At 48.5% G+C, this 22,000-nt stretch overlaps 2 protein-coding genes across 2 annotated transcripts; one reads left to right on the plus strand and one right to left on the minus strand.

Moving 5' to 3' along the window:
• Positions 1-1,966: 1,966 nt before the first annotated feature.
• On the plus strand, positions 1,967-5,202 carry LOC131209814 (endoplasmic reticulum mannosyl-oligosaccharide 1,2-alpha-mannosidase). The gene is made up of 6 exons (XM_058202958.1): positions 1,967-2,062; positions 2,127-2,300; positions 2,420-2,656; positions 2,780-3,307; positions 3,378-3,565; positions 3,649-5,202. Exons 1-6 carry the CDS (start codon positions 1,967-1,969, stop codon positions 4,298-4,300), a joined length of 1,875 nt encoding a protein of 624 aa, XP_058058941.1. The 3' UTR covers positions 4,301-5,202.
• Positions 5,203-18,402: 13,200 nt separating this feature from the next.
• LOC131206985 (transcriptional activator GLI3-like) lies at positions 18,403-20,757 on the minus strand. Its single transcript, XM_058199592.1, has 3 exons — positions 19,516-20,757; positions 19,033-19,194; positions 18,403-18,960 (listed from the first exon to the last, which is right to left on the minus strand). The coding sequence occupies exons 1-3, from the start codon at positions 20,755-20,757 to the stop codon at positions 18,403-18,405; spliced, it is 1,962 nt and encodes a 653-aa protein (XP_058055575.1).
• Between the last annotated feature and the right edge of the window lie 1,243 nt (positions 20,758-22,000).

Raw genomic sequence — 22,000 nt, forward strand, 5'->3', positions numbered from 1 at the left:
GATATGATTCTTTAGGTTATCTGACTTTGCGAACGTTGCTGAACAATAAGGACACTGATGATATTTGTCCTTATTGTGAATCTTCGAGTGTTCTGCCAGATTCCTTGATGAACTGAGCGCTTTGTCACAGACTTTACAAACATAAGGCTTTTCGCCGGTACGAGTGCAGATATGGTTCTTTAGGCTAGATGAGTGTGCGAACATTGATGAACAATGAGGACAGTGGTTCTTTCGTTTTTTGAGATGGCTTTTGTGGTTATCCTGTTTTAAAACATCATTCGTTGTTTGCAGCTGATGCTGCTCATCGACCTCTTCGTACTCTGATTTAATTGCAATTGGATTATCCTCTGCCTCGAATAAATCATCAGGTATTTTGCCATAACATTCATATGTACTATTTGCTTGATGAACATCAAAACACTTCTGATTCAAGTGTAAATGCTTCGCTGTATCCGGTGAGGTAACTTCAGTTTTAATTGACAATTCTGTGCCAACCGTTTGTTCAGCAGAGTGGTCAAAATGGTTTTGACTGATTTCTGATACTTTCTTCGCTTTGTTCTGCTCTTCGATAAATTTATCGACCAAATCATTGTTTCGATTGCATCGCCAGCGAAACAGATCCATCTTTTTCAAACGCGATTCGCACATCGTACACAAATACGATTGAACTCCGGGAGACAATTCAATCTGTAAAAATAAGAGTCTCATAGACCAGTTTTTCTTGTACAACAAAGTGAGATGTCTGTTTTTACAATTTTACTACCTGAATACCAGTAAAATCGAAGATTTTTCGTACTTCATATTGCCTAGAATCGTCGTTCGCAAGAGCCTCCAAAGCGTCAGTGGGCGACGACAGGCACCATCGACATATTTTTGAGGTTCTGGTAAATAATTCGCTATTATACCTTTTAATCCTTGTTGAACACCGACTTACTCAACATCATGCTCATTCTTAATCAATGCCGAAAACTCCATTTTCACTGCAGTCGTTTATTTCACCGATTTTGTAAAAGCGTCGCTTTGCACTTGTTTATTAAGCAATGGTTGCTTCAATGGTTGATTTTTGACAGCTTCTAGACGCGAATGTTCGTAAACAACAGCACTCCTGAGACTGGGAAGCCACACGAAGCGTAAACACTGGCGTCAAATTAATTTATAATGTCAAATCGTTTACGCTTTGTGTGCCAGAAAAAATATAAAAACGAAATGTGAAACGTGTTTACGTACGTGTTTTAAGCCCGAGAAAACAAAAATAGAAGAGAAATAAATTGATTTCTGAATATTTTTTTCTGTTTTTTTCGATTTTGTTGCTATAGAACTTAGATTATTTACAAAGCGTATGCAAACAGTGTGTTACGGTCGGATTTTCGGTCGGACGACCCATACACGTTTTGACAGAAGCGCAGCAGTTTGGCATTAATCTGTAATGCCAAAAACATTTCGTTACGCATCGTCTGTCCCCGCAGTATCATCGCATTTGGCTGATGCCAAGGTTGTTACAAGCTGGCCAGCCCAAGCAACGTTCTTGTTGACGTTTCCACGGTTCGCGAATTGCAAATTTTCTTGTTGACGTTTCGTGGCGATATAAAAATAAATCACTGGCTCTGGTTTCGTTTTCACGGAAGGGGGGTTTCGTTTTTCACGGAAAGTCCGCCACAAATCAGAAGCTCTCTCCGTGGTTGTTGTTGTTCGTTCAGCTGATCGTGTACCACCTTCAACCGGATTGGCGGCTGCTCGTGCTGCTGCTGTACACACACTCCGCAATCGAGGCCAACATTCGCAATCGTTGGTCACCACAAGTGTTCAGAATGCTGCATTTCCCAGGACGATAAAGGTCGTTTCGGTTCGCAGAGTTTACGTGGTACAGATTTTTTGTGGGTCACCGATACGCAACCGAAACCGGTACAGCGTCGTGTTCCGTTGTCAGTGGGGCTTTCCAACGGCGCCTGCGGTTAATCGGATCGGAATGGAACCAAAAATGGAGCACGTGTCGGTGACACTGCCTGTAAGCAACGAACCGCTCATTGTGACCAGCGTGGGGTCTAGAAAAAGCCTAAAGAGGGTAAGTGGCGGTCGCTCTCACGCCGGCCCGGTGACTAACCGGTTGCTTCTTCTCCTTCCCACAGCACTGGAATCAGTTGTCACGATTTCAGAAGAATTTGGCCTGCATCTTTCTGGCCGGGTGCTGCATTTTCTACATCGTGTTCTTCATGCTACCGCTCGACGATCCGTCCCGAAGTTCCGACTCGAATGTGATCGATTCGCTGGAACACATCCAGATTGCCCCCTTCAAAGAGAGGGTAAGCACCCGTCTTTTGCTTCGCTGCGATAACGTTGCTCACTGTCTGTCCGTCTTGTCCGTGTCTCGCGTTTGTGTGTCTTCCGTGGCGTCCGCTTCTCTCTGAACGCTGTAAAGCAGCACGAGCGAGTGATTGCGCAGTCTGTCGTGAAGGAAGTTAAATTGACCGACAGCCATCGGGAAGGGAATGCGCCTACGGAGGAGGCCCAAGCGGTTGCCGTTGGCCAGCCGCCCGATACCAGCCCCGGCCCGGCACTCGAGATCGTGCGCGAGGAGCCGAAAGAGATCGTCGACAACGAGGAAAACGTGCTGGAGGAGAACCACCGTGCAGCGTTTCCCGGTGCGAAAGATTTCAAGGTACGCGCTCTGTTGATTTGGCTTATGTTGACTGGCTTGCTTTTGTGTCCCGGTCGGTGTTGGCTTTCACGGAAATCTGCGACTCGGCTAGTTGCCTGACTCGTTCACTTCTCTCATCCGCAGGGTCCAACGAACGAGCGGCAACGGGCGGTGGTCGAAGCGTTCCAACACTCGTGGAAGGGCTACAAAGAGTACGCCTGGGGCCACGACAACCTGAAACCGATCTCGATGGGATACTCGGACTGGTTCGGGCTCGGACTTACCATCATCGATTCCCTTGATACGCTCTACATCATGGATCTGCAGGACGAGTTCGATGAGGCAAGGACCTGGGTCGAGAAGTACCTAAAGTTTGACGTAAACCGTGAGGTTAACCTGTTCGAAGTGACGATCCGTGTCGTTGGTGGGCTGCTCAGTGCCTACCATCTGAGCGGTGATCGAATGTTTCTCGACAAGGCGATCGACCTGGGCAACCGGCTGCTGCCGTGCTTCGACTCACCGTCCGGCATACCGTTTTCCGACGTCAACATCGGTACGCTGACGGCCCACGCGCCCAAGTGGTCCCCAGACAGCTCGACCAGCGAGGTCACCACTATTCAGCTCGAGTTCCGTGATCTTTCGCGCAGTGCCGAGAATCCTGTGTTTGAAAACGTGAGCGAGTGGGACGGCGACAACAATAACGACACCCATTCTCATTCCGTCCTTTCGTATCTTTCGGCAGGTGGCCGCGAGGGTCAATCTGAAGGTACACGAGCTGGACAAAAACGAGGGCCTGGTGCCGATCTTTATCAACGCCAACACGGGACTGTTTCGCAACTTTGCAACGGTATCGTTAGGGGCGCGGGCCGACTCGTACTACGAGTATCTGCTGAAGCAGTGGCTGCAGACGGGCAAGAAGAACGATGATTAGTAAGTGTGCCCGGGAACCGGTTACCACGGGGTTTCTGACCTCGATCTGGCTCTCTCTCTCTCTCTCTCTCTCACTCCTGCAGTCTCATCGAGGATTATCGACAAGCGATGAGTGGCGTACTGAATCAGCTGGTCCGAACGACGCCAAACGAAAAGCACGTCTACATCGGGGAGCTGATCAATGGGAAAGACTTTAAGCCAAAGATGGACCACCTGACCTGCTACCTGCCCGGTACGCTGCTGCTCGGTTACAAGAACGGGATGCCAAAGACGCACCACCGGCTGGCGACGGATCTGCTCGAAACGTGCTACCAGACGTACATGAAGCAACCGACGCAGCTCGCGCCCGAGATCACGTACTTCAACGTGAACGGCGAGTCCGAGACGGACATCTACGTCAAGACGAACGATGCGCACAACCTGCTGCGGCCGGAGTTTATCGAAAGTCTGTACTACTTCTACGCCATCACCGGCAACCGCACGTACCAGGATATGGGCTGGACGATCTTTCAGGCGTTCAATCGCTACACGAAGGTCAAAAACGGCTACACCTCGATCGGTAATGTGAAGAACCCGCTCAACACGCGGCCCCGCGACATGATGGAAACCTTCTGGCTGGGGGAAACGCTAAAGTACTTCTATCTGCTGTTCAGTGACGATCGCAACGAAATCGATCTCGACCGGTACGTGTTCAACTCGGAGGCCCATCCGCTACCGATCCGCGATCACGTCTAAAGTAGTGCGCGCGCACACGGTGCGTAATAATAGGAGTAGTGCGCGTAATAGGATATTTTATTTTCCAATTACTTACCGGCCGCTTTCTCGCACCGGACCCGGTCCGGCCCGGACGCAAAACGCGGACGCGGTGGAAGAGGATATTAATTAGTTAGTCAAATGATGATGTGTTTTAGTTTCGTTTCGAACGACAACAAACCGCCGCGACACACCCGGCCCGATTGGCCAAGTTAAGTCAAATTTGTACAGCAACATTTAAGACAGCTTTTTTAAATGAATCAATCACTGTTCCCCTTTTGACCGGTACCCTTTCCCCGGTATTGACACGGTAAATCCGCTCCGAATTTAAATGTTACCAAGCCTACACGGTGTACTGGGCCGCACAGAACATTCCTTACGCACATGCGGTGTCGCTTCGTGTAAATGTTACACCCTGTTCCCTGTTCCCTGTTCCCCAGTAGCACCGACACCTAGCATCCCCTGTTCCAGTCCAGTCCGCAGGCAGAAGGCGGTCAGTGCGGCAGGAATCGACGTGACTGAGAATGCGAAATTACACCCCGTAGGACACTAGCGATAGGTATTTTAAATCAATTTCCAACATTTTGCTTTTGCTGATATTGAATCAGTTTCTAGTCCTGGAATGGTAGCAAAGAGAAAGCGAGAGAATGCGCGCCTCGGAATGAGCGGGAAAGTAATTTAAAACGTGTCGCACCCCGCAAAGGTGAGTGTTGTGTGAATGTGAATCGTCTAGAAAATGTAGCAACTAAGACTATTGCGGCGCACGGCGTGCATTTCCACTTTATCACTACCGTTGAGTGATACAATCATAGTTCAGTTCTTAAGCGACGCGGTTAAATCATTTAATAATTTATAGTCTTAATTAGGTATTGTGTAAGAATTTTAGGAACAAAACAATTCAAATAAACTGGACGGCTGACTCGGTGTCACGCCAAAACATAAAAGGATGAGTTTCTCTCTGGTAAAAAAAGAAATACGAAGGTGGTCTGAAAAGTTTCCGAAATCAACATGAAGATGGCAACAATAATAAATGAAAGCTAGCGGATTTGGTTGCTAATCGTCTGACGGTTACTCACCATAGTTTTAGCCATTTTGAATGAGAGGATTCAGGTGTATAGGGAATCCGCATCATCATTTACCACTGTGAAATTTTCCGCAGTTGTAAGACCTTGAAATACGATGAACGTTCGGGACGTCCAAAAACTGCAATTACTGGCCAAAACATCGCCAAAGTTCCCCAAATGGTGCTAGACGAGCGAACATGTCAAAAAAGTTTGTCACATTAAACATTAAGACTTGACAAAGCTGTCCGCGAGTTTGCTGCCGGACTCACGTAACCGTCACGTTGTTCAGCGGATGCCATGGTGAAAATCCGTGAATTACAGTTTGTACTGCTTGACCACTTACCTAGCCGATCTAACCTCAAGCGACTTCTTTTTGTTCCTTTATCTGAAAATTGCGCTTGGAGGGCAGAAAACAATGATTATCCTTAAAGGATTTAAATTTTACAGGAACTCTTAATTTAATTCGAATCGTTTAAATTGTACATAACAGATTAAGTGACCTCGCTTACAATAAACTGTTTCAAATGCAACAGAAAGATTGTGTCATCTCCGTCGGATCCTTAATAATGAAATCATAGTCAATAATCGTAACAGATCTCCCAAATATTTGTTTATATGATATTTCAATATTTCCAACGATCGACTAGACGTGCGATAAGAAACCGACCGCGGCGCATGACACTAACAGAGTGAAAGAGAAGTTTTCCTGGTGGAATCTTTGAAGGAATTCTTAATACATATATTTTTTGCCAACCAAATACTGTTATCAATCAGTCCCTCGGCTATCACTTCGGCACCCAAAAACAGCATTCGCATGCCATGAGGTATATCTTCTTTCTTTTCGATACGCCGTTCTCCTGCCTGTGTCGAGTACAGGCTTTCCTTCATCGCACATGATCAAGGGCTCTCGGTGACTTCTGCGCTATACGCTTCGCAGTTGTTTGTTTTAATTCCGATGCCACACGCCGCTCTGCACATGTGCGAGGGCCGGCTGCAGGAACGAAAAATCATGTGACAAAAACTACGTTTCGCACGTGTTCGCTTATCGTGCGCATGGTCGGGACGCACTTGGCAGACATTTGTTCGCCGCCGACTCGGCGGCACGTCCTCCTCGCGGCGCGGTCCTGCGGTCCTCGAGCTGCCTGCTCGATGTGCGTCCTTCGTGCGGCCGATAAAACCGAACGCTGAAGCCACACCACCAACCCACGAAAGATAATCCCTTGCTTCGTAGCAAAAAAAAATGGTCCATCTTCATAAAGAAGACTCCATTTAAAGACTCATTAAAAAATGGCTCGTTGCGACTCGCTTTCGCTATTTTGGCCATTTGTTTTTGCCTTGCCTCGTTTCGGCTGGATTTTGGCAGTAGGGCGCAGCAGGTCGGGTTTTGTGGCCCCGTCGCCCCGAAGAGAGCCGGATGTCACCGGTTGGCAGTCGGGCATGATATTGCCACATTGGTGATAATTTACGAATATGTTATGGCGTTTCGTGTGCCATTTTTAATCGCCTTTTTTTACGAGCATTAGCGAATGATTAAGACGCGGCGCACATCGTCTTTGACACCACCAGCCACCGATATGGGAAGTGGCAAAAAAAAAAGTGCCAGCGACAGCATGGAGATTGCCAGCGAAATTGGCACGCTTTGCTGTAGAATTTGATAGCAAAAAAACGAACGTAGCGTTTGGGACAAGATTTGCTCATGGCTTTGCAGGTCATTTAACGTATCCTTGCTCGACATGACAAAACGGAACAAAATATTCAAGAAATTTGCCGCTTTTTCAATCAAATTAATTTGAAATTTTCAGTATCAAAAAGATGTTTGAGATATGCTTGACTTTGACGGTTGTTTACGCTTAACAGATTCTTATGTTGCAACAATTTTCTACCAATTAGCGTTCCTTTTTCCTGCCCAACGTCATACCGGCTGCTCAATTTTAATTTAACATCCAAATGGATTTCAACCAAAAAACAAACGATAAAAAAATTCGACTTGATCAACAGTTTTCCCACGAAGCGTTTCCCGGGGAAATCCTTCGAAAATCCGGTAGCTGCTACCAAGGAATGCCCGAAAGGATTCTCGTCGAGCTTGCCCTACAAAGCGAAGCAATAATTGGAAGAACCAAGAAGGCTATGGCCACCAGCACCACCGCGGAGAGATTGAAAACCGAAATCCATCATCGCCGTGGCACGCCAACGCGGATCTGGAATTCGGCTACCACGTTCCCATATCGACGGCCTCAAATTAGGTGATTTTCTGTCCATTTTCCTCGCCCTTGGGGATCTCCACGATCCGGGCGCACGGATCGTTCGCTCAAGTGACTCAAGGGTTATGGGTTTTATGGACCATTTTCCAAACGCAGCTCTCTAGTGGGCCGGGCTTTTTTCTCGCCACAGGTTCGGCCGTGGAATTGGGTTCTGTTTTCCTTTTTTTGCTTCGGCCACATCCACTCACGGGCATCGCCGCGACTCTTCGCCTTTACGATCGTTACCGTACCCAAACAGACAGTTAGGAGCTGTTTTGAGCGAACATTAAAATAATATTAATTATCTCGCTAACGGTTTCGAGCCGATGACATCCATGGGGGGTGGTGCGCGCGGCAAGATCCCGAAAACGCTGGGAACCGACCGAGAAGCCGAAAAACGTCACCAAAAACAGGACGACAGAAGCATGTGTGTCGACGGGAAACACGGGAACGCGGCAAAAAGGATACTCTGTGTGCTGGCGGCGGGCAACTTGCCATCCCGAACTCGTTACAAGCCGATTCCGCGTTGACAGGACATCACATCACGTCGCATCGCGGTTGCTGGAATCGTTTCGGGCCACGAAACAGGATCCTGTGGGTTGCTTTTATTGCTCCTGAAGTAAGACGATCGTCATCGATCGTCGGGGAAGGAATAAAAAACTAAACACTTCCACCAAACCATGGCTTAGGTTGGACCCTAAGCAACACGAGTGCCTGTGTGATCTTTTGCGATTTTCCTTTCGGCTGGCGATGGTGCCCGAGAACCTTTGGCGTTCAGTTTTGATTTACGCGGCTGGTGGTGGATCAATGTTTTGGGTGCGCTGAAGCGTGAACTGCTGCTGCCGGTACACGTGAAGGGATGTGACATTTTTTGTCAGTTGTTGGCTTTTTTTGTCCCTCAGTTTTTTCGACTCCGGCACCGATCGACTGATCGACCCCCGGCGGTTTTGTTTTCTTTCGTCATATTTCCATTTTCCACCATCACTGGTACAACAACCGGAGGTTCCTGTAGCTAAAGGATTAGAGAACGCAGTTGAATCCATCATTAGTTTTTCCCCAGAAATGTCATAAAATAAAATCGTTAAATCGCTGTATTTGTTCCAGAAAGCTATTAACATGCCCGTGTACGGGGAGTGATGTTATGAACCAGAATTGTTAACGGGGAAAAGTGTTTTACAACCATGCTGGTGCTGGTAAATGACATTATTATACAGAAGACCGGGGCCTCGACACTTTAAGTTGCAGGGCAAATACATTGAACAAAAGAAGCCATACATATTCTGGAATTAAGCACAGAAAATGCAGCCGTGCCTTTTCGAACTAGAGTTTGGCAATTAAAACCTTGCCCTTTTCTGAATAGTTTTTAAGAACTGTACACGTGAAATATTTAATTAAATATTAAATGGTGTTCACTGACGAAAGATGTTGTCTACGCACTTTGAAGCGTTGTTTATTTATTTATTAAAGCAACGGGCTTCTAACTTAACAGCCAAGCTAGAAGCTAGTTTACAGCTTTCACAGCTTCATTCGTGATCTTCTGACATATGACGAATGATTCTTCGCCTGGTAAACGGAGCTCAAGTGCGCACCTGGTTGTAAATAATAGTACATCACGACTCTTGAGCTTGGTATCTCTGGCCTGTCCATCCAACAACGATCATGCGGCCAACAAGCTGATGAAGAATACGCAGGCAAAGGACGAATCACTGTACCATTATAAGGTACACTTTAAACTAAATCACTAAAGGACCCAGAATGCTATGGATCACTTAGCCCGATATTAGGTTGTCCCAATATAACCACTAGTTTATAACATAAATTAATTTCATTGATTCTCCTAACCGCTGATCGGTTAACGTCGACTGGAACGTTCTAACACGATATGTTTGCGTATCCTGACTGATCATTGCGTACCCTAATTATTTGTATCGTATGTTTACAGTTTTACAAACAAGAAAGATCACTTCGGTGTCAGATAGTTGAAAAATTGGCCATTCGTTTGACAGCCTGAAGCAACCGGAATAGGGTTGTCGATAATTTTCAACAACTTACTTGATCGATCGTAAAATAGCGACGATCGATCATCGACGATGCACTCCCTGGCGGTGTACGCATCCTTTCCCGAGCCCTGACACGCACGGTTAAAATGCAATAAAACCTCACGTGACCACGGCTCGCTCGGGACGGTTTAACGATCGTCGTCCCGCAATACATTGTAGAGACGATTTTACACATAAAAATGCTATAAAATCGAGTCGTGTTGCGCGCACAATTTTCCAATTTTCCCCGTTTGCTCTGCTGGTTCGGCCTCATCGTCAACGGGGTTCCCCAAATTTTACGACTTTTTGAGCTCCGAAGGCGGTCCCAGTGTTTCCTGGACGAACCCGCTCAGTCCGCCGTACAATGTTTTTCGGATTTTCCAACCGAACTTCGCCGCTGCGCAACCGCAGGACGACATGGGAAACGTTTCGTTGCACTTCATAATTTTTCCTCCAGTCACGGCGGGCGCATCGAATCCGGAGCGTTCAAACGCCCCGACCGGTCTGGTGGCGTTGATCCTTTTCGTCGGGCGTCGGTCCTCGATCCGGTTGAGCAAGTGTTGAGCGGGCAAGGAAGCTAAGCACTGCGGGTTCCGAAGCCGCCGCACGAACTAATCACCATAAATTGTCTCCAGCGCTGCCCGCCGGGCTGTCGGTTCTTCGGAAGACTGAAAAATCGAGTCGAGCTGGTTCGATTTATGGAGCGTGTAATGAGGAACGGGACGCAGGTCCTTGTGCTCCTTCGAGCCCGGCAGGGTTTGTGGTTGGTTTTGTGGGAAAATCTTTTTCCAACTTTAAACTGTGAACAGGAAAAGGCGTGAAATATCGAAATTTGTCACAAATTACTGCCGGCCAGTTTTGAGAGCTAATTATTGATGAAAAATTCAATTTTTTTCCTACCATAGGTCAAAAGATCGCATTCGAATAGAGCACAATAAAGCTTAAGTTGCTTTTGAACGGATGTTTGTGATCATTTAAAGACTCATGCAAGAGTTACTCACTCTACGAAAGCGAGAAAAGATTTATGAAAAAACCACCGACGCCATCTGATCAGAACCCAAAGAGTGACACGATCGTTTAGAACCCGCTCCATAATCACCTAATACCCTGGGATCACCCTTGGAAGTTGATGTTCCGAACATTCCCACACATTCCCATCAGGGGCTCTCTCGACCCGACCTAATGCACCTTCCATGCACCCCGAAAAGGATTCGATGGGCCCGAAATGGCCCATAATGTTGCACGTCGAACAACAAAATCCACTACCCATCAACTTCGGGGCTTTAGAAGATCGTCAACAAACGCTACGCAGGGCCTCGGGAGCCCTGTCGGCCGGGGTTCCCACCGCTCGGGTCACGTTTCGGAAGTTCGGAGCTGCCGGCTCTGCCGATTTACGTCAGTGCGTAAGTGGTTCTTAACTTCACACTTCTCCAATTAGTTGCCGCAGCCGGCGGGAGCGTCCCCTTTCTCGGCTGCAATGGCCACTTGCCACACATACACTTTGCCGATGCACCGCTAGCCGGCGATCCATCATCCCGCCATCCTGCACTGGCAAACGGTATTTACAAAACAACGCGACAAAGTGTTTATAAACTAATTTGATGAATTTCTCTAAACGGCCAGGGGCGCCCCGTGCTGGGTCGGGTCTGCCTTAAGCCCTTGGGTTAAATTTCCGTCCGGGAAAGTCGGAAGCCGGATCTGGCGCACCTTCCCGGGTGGGCCCACTTTACCGTGGGTGTGATGTTTCGACAAACGGTTCATATTTATGGGGTCGGCCTTTCGCCCTAATCATCTCGTTCCGGGGAGCAGAGGATCGTTTAGAATGATGAGTGGATGAGCGCCCACCGGGATGATCGCGAGTCGGGTTTTCGCTGGTTCGTTGCCTCCGGAAAAGAGGACGACGCACGTAAAGAAGCAAGACAACAATTTGTCACACGAACAATTTCCGTTCCAGTTTTCCAGTTTTGCGGTGGCGATGTTCCTTCGCGCACGCAAACGCATGGTCTACACCGGATTTACCGAGTCGTGATGGCTCAGTGAGGAAAACTTCAACGATCGCCTGGGGTTCGGTTTTGATGAATCGCCGAGCAAATCGTTCGTTCTCGTACGGCGATAAATAGCTTTTAAATTTCTTAATTGTTAATTACCTGTTTTGTCACACCATATTCAATGGCAATGAAGGTTTGGATCTTTGAACATTCACTACTTTCACATGGAGACATGGCACAGGAGAGCGATCTTTCGGCATAATTCACTAAAATTGGTACAATTCACACGGCCGACAGCAACGAAGCACCGATAGCTGAGATGAGTTTGCTTGTGTTTTACGAACTTTGTGACCTTGAGTAACACAATTCTTGTCATTTCAAAGACATTCTTGTCATTTCGGAGAATCAGTACAAAGACGCTGTCGACGACATGGTTGCTGGCACGGCGATCAAAAACGGGGATATGATCCTGTACGTTTTCTTCATCGTTCCACTGAAACTGTAAATTACGCTGGTCCAGGATGACGATCCAGAAGTACGGACAGCGAACATTTCGCTTGCTCATCCACGTTGCCGGCATTTGTCGAGCGGCTGCAAAGAAATAGGAACGCAGACTTCTAACCATCCAATTTACTGTTTAGTCGACGTTGAACCGATTGCACTGTTCAATCCGATGACACCAGAACCATTTTCACATATCGTTCGTCCTGAATTTAGGAATACCACAAGCGATCTAGTAGCGCACATTTGCAAAGAGCACTTTTTTACTTTCTGCGTAAGCCACGTTTTGACAGTCCTTGCTTCTTGGCAATATCAACAGATGGCATTTGTAGGGTTTTTACAAGGCTTTCTCCATGGGCGTAGACAAATGGCACTGAATAATCAGGCAGGCGACGATCCAAGATACCATTAATTTCTCTTTATGGATGTTCATTTTGTTGCTGCTACTCCGAACCACCCAATAATATGTATTCGTAATGAACAACTGATGCCACCAATCATACCACAGCTTTTGTTTGGACGCCTAAATTGTGCAAAATTCTGCATGTACCTCGCAGCTGCGCGTTGGTTTTGTGCAAAAAGCATGCTCTGTGTGCTGTAAAATTAAAGAATTGTACCTTATTAGGCATTGTTTATTAATACTCTTGTAAGACGACATATTGTGTAAACGCTATCTTCTGTTTTATCATCGTAAATTTGATGTAAATACATCTCAAACTTTTCTCCCGTGTGCATCTTTATATAAACATCGCTAGAACAACGGTCCAACCGACGATGGTGTTGTGGTCGAAATTCTGTATGAGTCTCGGAATTTACTGTCCGAACTTTAGTCTCAACAAATTTTTGGAAAGGGCGGTTGCTCGGGGTAGTGGTGAGTGCTCTCACAATGAAGGTAAGTCATTGTGGACATTTACCTACTATTTCGAAGAAACTGCCCGCATTATGAAAAGAAGAAACGGTGGGTTCTGAATCAATTGCATGCTCCCCGAGAGCAATTTCCAAGAACTACGCGAGAATGAATTTGACAGCTCTAGCTCGGTCGGAATACATTGTAAGCTACAGAAGAAGCTGTTGGACTATGTTAACACGTTATGTGCTGGTGTGGCGTCGGTACCGTGTACGAGCGTAACTTTGTGCCGGTAGAAGATAAATTTTTAAGTTTGCTAAGTTCTTAGATCGAATCTTTTGGGCCCCAGTACATCGGCATTGTTTACATGGTTTACTTGATTGAGGCTCTTAAGGATTTCTCTTCTAAACAAAATGCAGGAGTGTTTAAAAGTGTCAAGCAGAATCAAAAGTTATTATTTAGTTTTTTTTATAATTAGAGCGGACAGAGCCGTACTAAGGGAGCAACCCAAAGTTTTTCGCTCAAGTTAATGCGCACAGGCTGGTACGGTCCGAACTGACGTCTGTTTCGCTTAGCAACCGATGACGTATAGCAAAAACTCATTGTTTAAGATCAAAGAACTCGAAAGTAACAATCGAAGGTAACAATACGTGAATTAATAACAGTGCAATCATTGGCCATTCAAGCTTGCTAAACCAAATCCATCCTTTCGATTGCCACCGTAATCAGTTGTTAAACATACTTTAAATTGTGAATAAGACTAATGATTCTGCTTAATTGTAGGCCCACGCATAATCTCGTCGTGATCACGCTCGAAAGGACCCGGACCGGCACGGTGAACCCGTTCGTGCCCGTGAGTGAAGTAAAAATCAATTTTCATTCATGTCCGCGAGGTATGGGGTAAAACCGCGTGTTTATTTTTGTGATATGTCTCGCATCGGCCAGCCCCCGCCAGCGGTCCATGCCTGCCTCCCGGCGGTCCGCATGCTCCGCCGGCACATCTTCATCACGGTGCCTGCTGAACACACTTCGAAGCACAACGACGACGACGTTGTTAGTGATTTATAGACGATTACTTACGCACTTGCCGCGCGAACGAGCGCTGCGCCAGGGGGGTATACTTTTGAATTGTTATTATGCTCTCCGAGAAGCCACGCCTGGCCCCTGCCGCGGTCTTGTGCTGCGCCGTGTCTTGCACTTGTGCCCTGTGGCACGCCATGCTCGAAGGCCGCCCAATAGAGTCAAGTGCTGCCAGGCCGGGGCTGCACCCGTGTAGCAAATCAAAAAAAGAGATATTCAAAAATATTAAAAATCTCATTTTGACACGATCGTGGCTCCCGGTGACAGGCTCGGCTTGTTTGTTTGTGATGCGCCCCGTGATCGACGAATTCAATTTCGGGCGCGGTGCTGCTGACGGTGGGATGTCGAGAACAAACGAAACATTTTTTGCGCCAGATGGTTGGAGATTCAGGGGTTTAAGTCTGCGCCACACTCTGTGCAGTTTCAAATATTTCAAGCAGACTTGCTGTCTGCGAGGATTTTTTTGCTTTTAGATTTGTTTGTTTTCAAACACCCGTAATTGGCCTGTCAGAACCGATCCGACAAGATATTGAGTTGCCCAGATTGATCGTTGCGCCCGTTATCCGTATTCGATTGCAACAAGAGAGCACAGTTTTACTGCAGTTGGAAATATTGTCTGTCCGTGGCCCAAAATAAGTTACATTTAATTTAAATAACGTACATTTTTTTAAATGTGTTTTCACTCTTTTAGTCGATGATTGAACGGAACGGTACCTTTAATTTGCTTTCGATGAGCATTCGTTACGTAGCATGGCGCATTCCTTCGGTAACAAATAGATGAAACGGTAAGTACTTTGAAACAGACCAAAAAATTCGGAAATAAAATGATAAGACGTGATTTTTTAACCTTAGAGTGCACAAGACCAAGATGATAAGTTTTATAGAAACTCGAGAAACACGCCAACGTTTTTTAACTAACCGACAAATGATGTATTAATATTTAACTAGCTTCACGCGATGTTTTAAATTAAGGTAGCTTCATGTCTGACTGACCCATGTGCGTCCTTTTGATGTCCATCGAACCTCGACGGGATTGTTTCCAACCGGTTCTGACTCGGAATGATCTGCAGCCTTCTCTTCCAGCAGCAACAAGGGTTTTTGGCATGAGCGATCGTTAAAAAAATAATCTAATCAAAAAGCCACCAAATTGAAAACGAACCGTGACGACGAACTCCCGCGGTAACGGCTGTTAATGCTGCTTAATACCCGAAAATTTATGTTCTCCGTGCTCCGAGTGTTGAATGTAAACAAATTGTTAGCAAAGGAAGCAACCGCCAACGGGGGCATCGGGCGGTGATAAACTCTCGATTTTGATTGTCACCCACACCCCTCAACACCGGCCCAACCCCGGGAAAACCGTGGCACCCGTGGAAAACAGTGCAACCGTTCGTACCCGTTGGCGTCATCTTCGGGGCTCACTTTAATTATCTTCAGATGGTGCGTTGTCAGGCCGATGCAGTTTTTGCGCAGACGTGGAACACGCGATCGAAAGGCCGGGCTGATGGGCTGAAAGGCTTCTGGCGATGTAGTCGCACCCGTGCGACGTTTCCGTGGGCAATATCGGGAAGCAGGCTCATTAAGCTGATGGCCTTTTACGCGCCCCCGGCTAAGGCGTCTCGATCTGAACGATCCAGATCAAGTGCCACATCATTGACGAGAACTTCCAGATACCTTTCCCCGTAGGCTAGATCGCCGTGACATCCAACGAGACGGTTTCACTCGATCGCATGCTGGCGGTACCGACGACGACGTGTGACCCTTCCTGGCCTCAACAACCTCAACCGCCTCTCAACCCGGCCAGGCGTAATCTTCCTTGCGCAACACGTTTGCACTCGAGCACTCAAGCGCTGTGTGGCACATCTGGCACGATCTCGTTCGCTGGGACGCACGACGACGACGCGGACGCGGACCTGCCGGGTCCGGGTATCTTGTTTCAGGAGCTGGGCCCGGCCGCCTGTGAAGAGATGAAGCGTCCCGTCCACTGGTAGCGTGTCGAGGAACTCCACCCTTGCGGTTGGTTGTTACAAAAACAATATTTATGATATTGTTTATACTCTGGTACATCTTACAGCCGCGCGCCCCTGTCCCCAGGGCCACTGCGTGGCCCGTCGCCCGCCCACGGTCGCGCACTGCGATTAGCGTACTCCGCGTGTTCGCTGTGCCTGCTTTCCCTTATTTTTCCCGGTTTTCTTTCACTTTCTGCATTCGGATGCGCAGTTTTTCTTCGGGCTAGGCTTTTCGGTGCCAGCCATTCGATCGGTTAACGTAATCTACACTATAATTAATTTATTAAAAATCCTGCTACCAATTTGATCAAACGTTAACACGTTAGTATCTAACGATCGTGGTTGATCGTGGATACACTTAAACATTCCATCGAGCATTCTCAAAACTTTCGCGCACAGATTGGCCAAGATGGCACCATAGTTGAAGAACGGGATGCACAAGAAAACGAAGAAAGATCACCAAACGTACTCCTGTGGCCACAGAATTGACATCTCGGGTCCGTGGACGCGGGAGGCCGGAGTGCCCAGGAGCGGTGACCGAGGCTCAACAAAAAAAACCGTACAACAACCGCCCTTACACCTAGACTATTTATAGGCCCGCGCGCCTCTCGAAAACCTGGGGGACATTTCAGATTCTTTTTCGTGGTTTTTCTTCTCCATAACCCTTCATTTTTCTTGGGGCCCCTTTCCTCCGTGCCACTCATTGTTGCTCATCTCCTGCCTTCTATTCTTTCAGCACACGTTTGTTGGTTTTTGTTTCTACGTTTTTTTTTGTTTGTGATGGCAACATGGCACTTTTGCTTCAATAGTTTATCTTGTCCAACTATTCAATCATTCTTCAGCGCTGCGCTGCTGTCACAAGCAAGACACTTCACCTAGTTTTTTTATGTAGGGTGTTTCGAAGCCCAAAACGTGGAGAAGAAAAGTGGAAAAAGAAAAACCTCGTTCCCGTACGAGTCGTCGTCCCATCCTAGGCGAAGCAGAACTCTGTTTCAGTTTCAGGGATTTTCCATTTCGCTTGTGAGTGTTTTATTGGCCCCCGACCGATCACTGCCTTTTCTGCTTACTGGCACAGAGCGTTGAACACTTGCGTCGTAAATTCAAGTTTTTTAATGAGTACCAAGCCCCACCGATCGCTACGGTCTTGAAGTATCGTCGTGGGTTGTGGAAAAGAGTTTTATAACGAGCCCTAGCTACAACGAGAGTGTTTCGCGACGCGACGAAGGGTTAACATTACGGTCACACCACGGCTAATGGTGGCTAAACAGTGGCTAATGCATCGACTAATGTCCTTGCAGGCGCTGAGGATCCCGTGGGCCACATATGGGATTCGTTAACCGAAGAGGTTTTATTGGGCCACTTCTGTGCGGGCCCTCGTAGGGATGCGCACCCATTTCGAAGGACGACAGATCGATGATCTTTTACGTTTGGGTTGGATGCAACAGGGTTCATCGACAGAGCGTATCCCGTTACAGAACAGGACGAAGAGAATTTTCGGATTTTGGGCGATCGTGAGTGGGAATAGGAACATACAGACACAATTGTTGGTATTTCCAATGATGACATTTTATTTATCTCTTCTAAAATGATCGATCGTTCGATCGATGACTTCAAAAATTGACTTAATCCTACGGCTTGCAATGCAAAATGTATACATCTGGTGCTGTGCGTTGCTTAACTTGCAGCTTAATGTCTAGCATCAAAAATACATCACATTCGCTTCAAATGAACGTCACGTGTGATCGTGTGATTAACGCTAAATTGGCTACCTTCTAACATTCGATTTGACTATCTCTGTTACTTTTTCTAAACTACAATAAAAGTATACTTCGTCTAACCCAAGAAACGTGATAAAAAGTTCAATACTTTACCTAGCTAACTGTCTTTACGAGAATTATAACACCGCTAAAAGAAAAGCGCCTCCATTCGTACAATTTTGGAAATGTCTTTGGTTTAGAAGCTAAGGGAAGATGATCTCGCGACCCGGAGCTATTGCAACAGCCAACGCTGGTTGATCATTCAGGCTTTCAGTGACGAGCAATGTTTGACCCAACAATTGAGACACAACTTAACTTAACCAGTTTCCGTAACTTAAACCCTAATCGTATGTAGAAACTGTTATGAATAGGCAAACGAATCTCTTTACATCCTACTTCTGGCAAACGGCAATGCTGCAACACGGAATTGTGGGGAACGAGAACGAGAACATTGGCCACACGCACCGGAAGGATATAACAATTTAAATTTTGATCAGCTCGAGCCAACTACTAATACTTGCATAGCCACCGCCACCGCGCGCCATTCCATTGTGGCCTACCTCTAAACAACTCCACCGAAAAAATCGTACTCACTAAACGACGGCACGAAACCCTTCTCGGTGGCCATCAACGTCATACACCCGTCCCCGCCGTTCGTTGCGGTCTGCTCCGGGCTGTAACTCTTCTCGCGCTCGAACGACAACCCAAACTCCTCCAGCAGATATCGGCCACCGGAGGCCATCGACTCTTCCCGCGGTGCCAGTATCTTGATGAGGCTGTTGGACATCTCGTTGAAGTTCTCCATGCCTGACTTCTTCACTTTCTGGGCACCTGGGTCTTCCTGGTTGGAAGGGCTGCTATCGAACACATCATCCACCAGTTCGTACTCGGTCACGGTTGGGACTTCAAACGTGACATCGACGGCGGAAGCCAGGGCGAGCTTCGAGCTTCGAGCAAGCGGCTCCGAGAATCGACGGCGAGGGGTCGCCTGTGCGCGGTGTGACTTCCGGCGCAGTGGTACATCGAACGGACGGAGCGCGTGGTTCTTCACGTGCTTGCGCAGACTGGACGGATCGGTGTACCGTTTGGTGCAACCGGGCAGCTGACAGGCGTACGGTTTCTACGGGAAAAGAGACGTCAAGGTTAACGAAGGACCGTCCGCGATTCGGCAGGCACCACCAGGCAGGCATACCGTATCGTAGTGCGTTCGCTGGTGTTTCGCCCGGTCCGAGCTGTTACTGAACGCCTTCATGCAGCCCTGGAACTGGCACTTGTAGGGCCGCTCGCCCGTGTGCGATCGCTGATGGATCTTCAGATTTTCCAACCGAGAGAAAGCCTTCTCGCACTCCGGGAACTGTTCGGCGAGGCCGAGCAAAAATCACCAAGAAGAAGAAGAAGAAGAAGAAGAATGTGGTACAGAAATGGGTTACATCGAGCAATGTTTCCGCAGCGCCGGCCAGTAATCGCAACAACAACGAAACACATGCAATTCTTGGTTGGGTTGCGAAAAAAAGGACCAACCATAACCCGGACAAGTCAGTCCCCGTCCGGGGCGTCGTTATTGTGCGAGTCACAGTCAGTGCAGTGCACGCATCCTGAGCACCGAGCGCGCGCCAGATGTTGGCCACAATCGCGGCAGCCGAACGTGCAACGAACCCGCCGGCGGCTCACTTACCGGACATTTGTTGGGCTTTTCGCCACTGTGCACGCGCATGTGGATGAGCAGCTTGTAGCGTGCGTTGAACGGTCGGTACCGGCGGGGACAGTCGACCCACTGGCAGGCGAACTCGTCGCCCTTCTTCGTTTCCACGTGCGTCTTCTCGATGTGCGCCACCAGTTGGTGTTGGTCAGCCAGCAGCGTGTTGCAATCGCTCCAGAGGCACTCGCGCGGAATCACCGACTCGTCCATTTCCGGCTCCGGTTGGGGTTCGAGCGGTTCCACTTTCGGGACCAGCAGTAGATTGTGGTCGCACGTTTCGCTGCCACCCTGCCGGGAGCCGTCCCTCCAGATGTCCTTAAACTCTCGGTTGGGCTTCACCTCGAACGGGTTCGGTTTGTTGTAGTTTTCCGCCGCGTAACTGTACGCGTCGTACCCGGTAGTCGGGCAGCTCGACGATCCGGAGATCGTGTCGTTGCTACTGTTGAACTGCTCCATGAAGGACACATCGAACAGATCCGTAACGTACCCAGCAGCAGTAGCAGCAGCAGTCTGTGGTTGCGACTTTGAACGATCGAACGATCCACCGAAAGCGGCCCCGATCGGTGGCAAGGTGGAACTGTTGGTCCCCTGAACGTTGCTCGGTTTGGGAGAGGCCGAGTAGCTGGCCTCATCGAGGGTCATACCGAGCGAGAAGTCGTCCATCCAGGAGTCGCCGGCGAACGGAGACGAACAAGGTGACTGGTTCTTCGACTGGCAGTTAACCTCGTTGTAGTTATAGTAATCCGTGGCCGCCGTACAGCTGCTGGCGCAACTCAGAACACTCTGGCAGGTGAGCGGAGTAGTGACCGCCGTCGAAGCCGGCGACAGTAGGAAGCTGGACGTTGACTGAAGCTTCTCGATGTACTCCGGATCGAACTTGAAGAACAGATCGTCGTCAGTCTTCGAGTTCGAGCCGACGGACTGTTGTTGATAGCCCAGCACCGCAGGACCGTAACCGTAACCGGCGTTCGAGAAGTGCATCGCCGGTGGTGCCGAAGTCGGTGTGTAGCTGTAGCTCATCGAATGCCCCTGATGCACCGAGTCCAGGCCGGGTCCTTGTTGGTGCAGGCCACAACCTCCACAGGTCGAAGCGGTGTTGAAGCAAACATCCATCGTCGCATCGTTACAGTAGCCTTGCTTTAGGTCGAACGATTTCAATCCTCCACACCGATCCGCCGTGCCACCGGATGAAGGGGTCGTTGGTGTTAGCAGAGCCATCTCCGGCGCACAACCCACTCACTGGAACTGAACCACTGGAAGATCACCGCTAAAAGTGTTTCAAACGATAATCACTATCAAACGGTGCATCGGCGAAGAGCGCCGATCCTCAAATCGTGGGATAGATCACAACACTACGGACAGATCCGCGGACACGATCCACTCACGAGCGCGCACGCAACCAAAATAAATGCCAAACACCGAGTCCCAAGTGTGCGTGAACAGATGAGCAATCGGAAAATACGTCCTCGCGAGCCAACCGACCGGCAGTAAGTGACTCCCGGCGTGCCCGTCAGAACCGCGGCAAGCCCCGGGTCAGACCAAGCGCACGCTCTCGGCTCTGATCTCTGTTCTTCTTCCATCATGTTGGGGCATCATTTTCCATCCCATGTGTGTGTGTTTGGGCCGCGCGATCCGCATCTCGTCGTAAGTCATCGTGCGCCCCACAGGATCGCGCCGGGCCGACCGCAACTCAACTTCTCCCCGCGATACACCAGGGCCACGGATCCTTCGGGCGGGAGCGAGACACCCACCAAGCCGAACGCGAACACCAAAGCGGAACGGCGAACGGTTAGGTTAGGTTAAGCCCTCTGGAAAAACTCTGGCGCAGAGTAAAATCAGTGACAGCAGGGGCACCGGCGGGGACCGAGGGACGCCCTTCCTTTCACGTCGCTTCACTCCTTAGGTTCGCGCAGCCGATCGAGTGCGATCGTTCGTATCCTCGTGCGGTGTGCGCCACGGGAAACACTTTTCTCGGGTTCTTTCGCTCTCTCTCTCTCTCGCGCGCCCGTTCTCCTGGCGCAATCCTGGTGACAATCGTGCGCGCCTCCAACTGATGGAAATGGGAAGAATGCAACGGGGAAAACCGATACGCCAGAGAAAGCGGGAGAAAGTGTCACCGAATAGTATCCACCCTGTACTCCACACTTGGTGTTACGCTTCATTCCATTCGTTTTCCATCTACGGCCGCCTTCCCTCCTCCTGCTTATGATCCTCACACGCTACGCCACGCTTGTCTAAGAGTTTATTATTATTTTTACCATTTCGCAGCCTACGAGTCACTTGTCGCGATGGTTCGTGTGCTCGATTAGAGTTTCTTATTCTCGTTATGCATTCTTCTGACGACCCAATGCACCACCCGGTGTGGTCCCTAGGCATTGGAAAAGCGGCGTTGAAGAGCTACGAAAGGAGGACACTTTATCAAATAGGGTAGATTCGAGAGGGCAAATTAGTACTCTTGACA

Source organism: Anopheles bellator, chromosome 2, assembly GCF_943735745.2.
Source record: "Anopheles bellator chromosome 2, idAnoBellAS_SP24_06.2, whole genome shotgun sequence".
Classification (NCBI taxonomy): domain Eukaryota; kingdom Metazoa; phylum Arthropoda; class Insecta; order Diptera; family Culicidae; genus Anopheles; species Anopheles bellator.

Excerpts from the sequence above, each read along its gene's own strand:
- LOC131209814 (XM_058202958.1), top strand. The coding sequence starts at position 1,967 with ATGGAACCAAAAATGGAGCACGTGTCGGTGACACTGCCTGTAAGCAAC. Across the intron at positions 2,063-2,126 it reads CTAGAAAAAGCCTAAAGAGG|CACTGGAATCAGTTGTCACG; the intron begins GTAAGTGGCGGT and ends TCCTTCCCACAG. Across the intron at positions 3,566-3,648 it reads GGCAAGAAGAACGATGATTA|TCTCATCGAGGATTATCGAC; the intron begins GTAAGTGTGCCC and ends TCACTCCTGCAG.
- LOC131206985 (XM_058199592.1), bottom strand. The coding sequence starts at position 20,757 with ATGGCTCTGCTAACACCAACGACCCCTTCATCCGGTGGCACGGCGGAT. Across the intron at positions 19,195-19,515 it reads AAAAGCCCAACAAATGTCCG|TTCCCGGAGTGCGAGAAGGC; the intron begins GTAAGTGAGCCG and ends CTCGCCGAACAG. Across the intron at positions 18,961-19,032 it reads AGCGAACGCACTACGATACG|AAACCGTACGCCTGTCAGCT; the intron begins GTATGCCTGCCT and ends CTTTTCCCGTAG.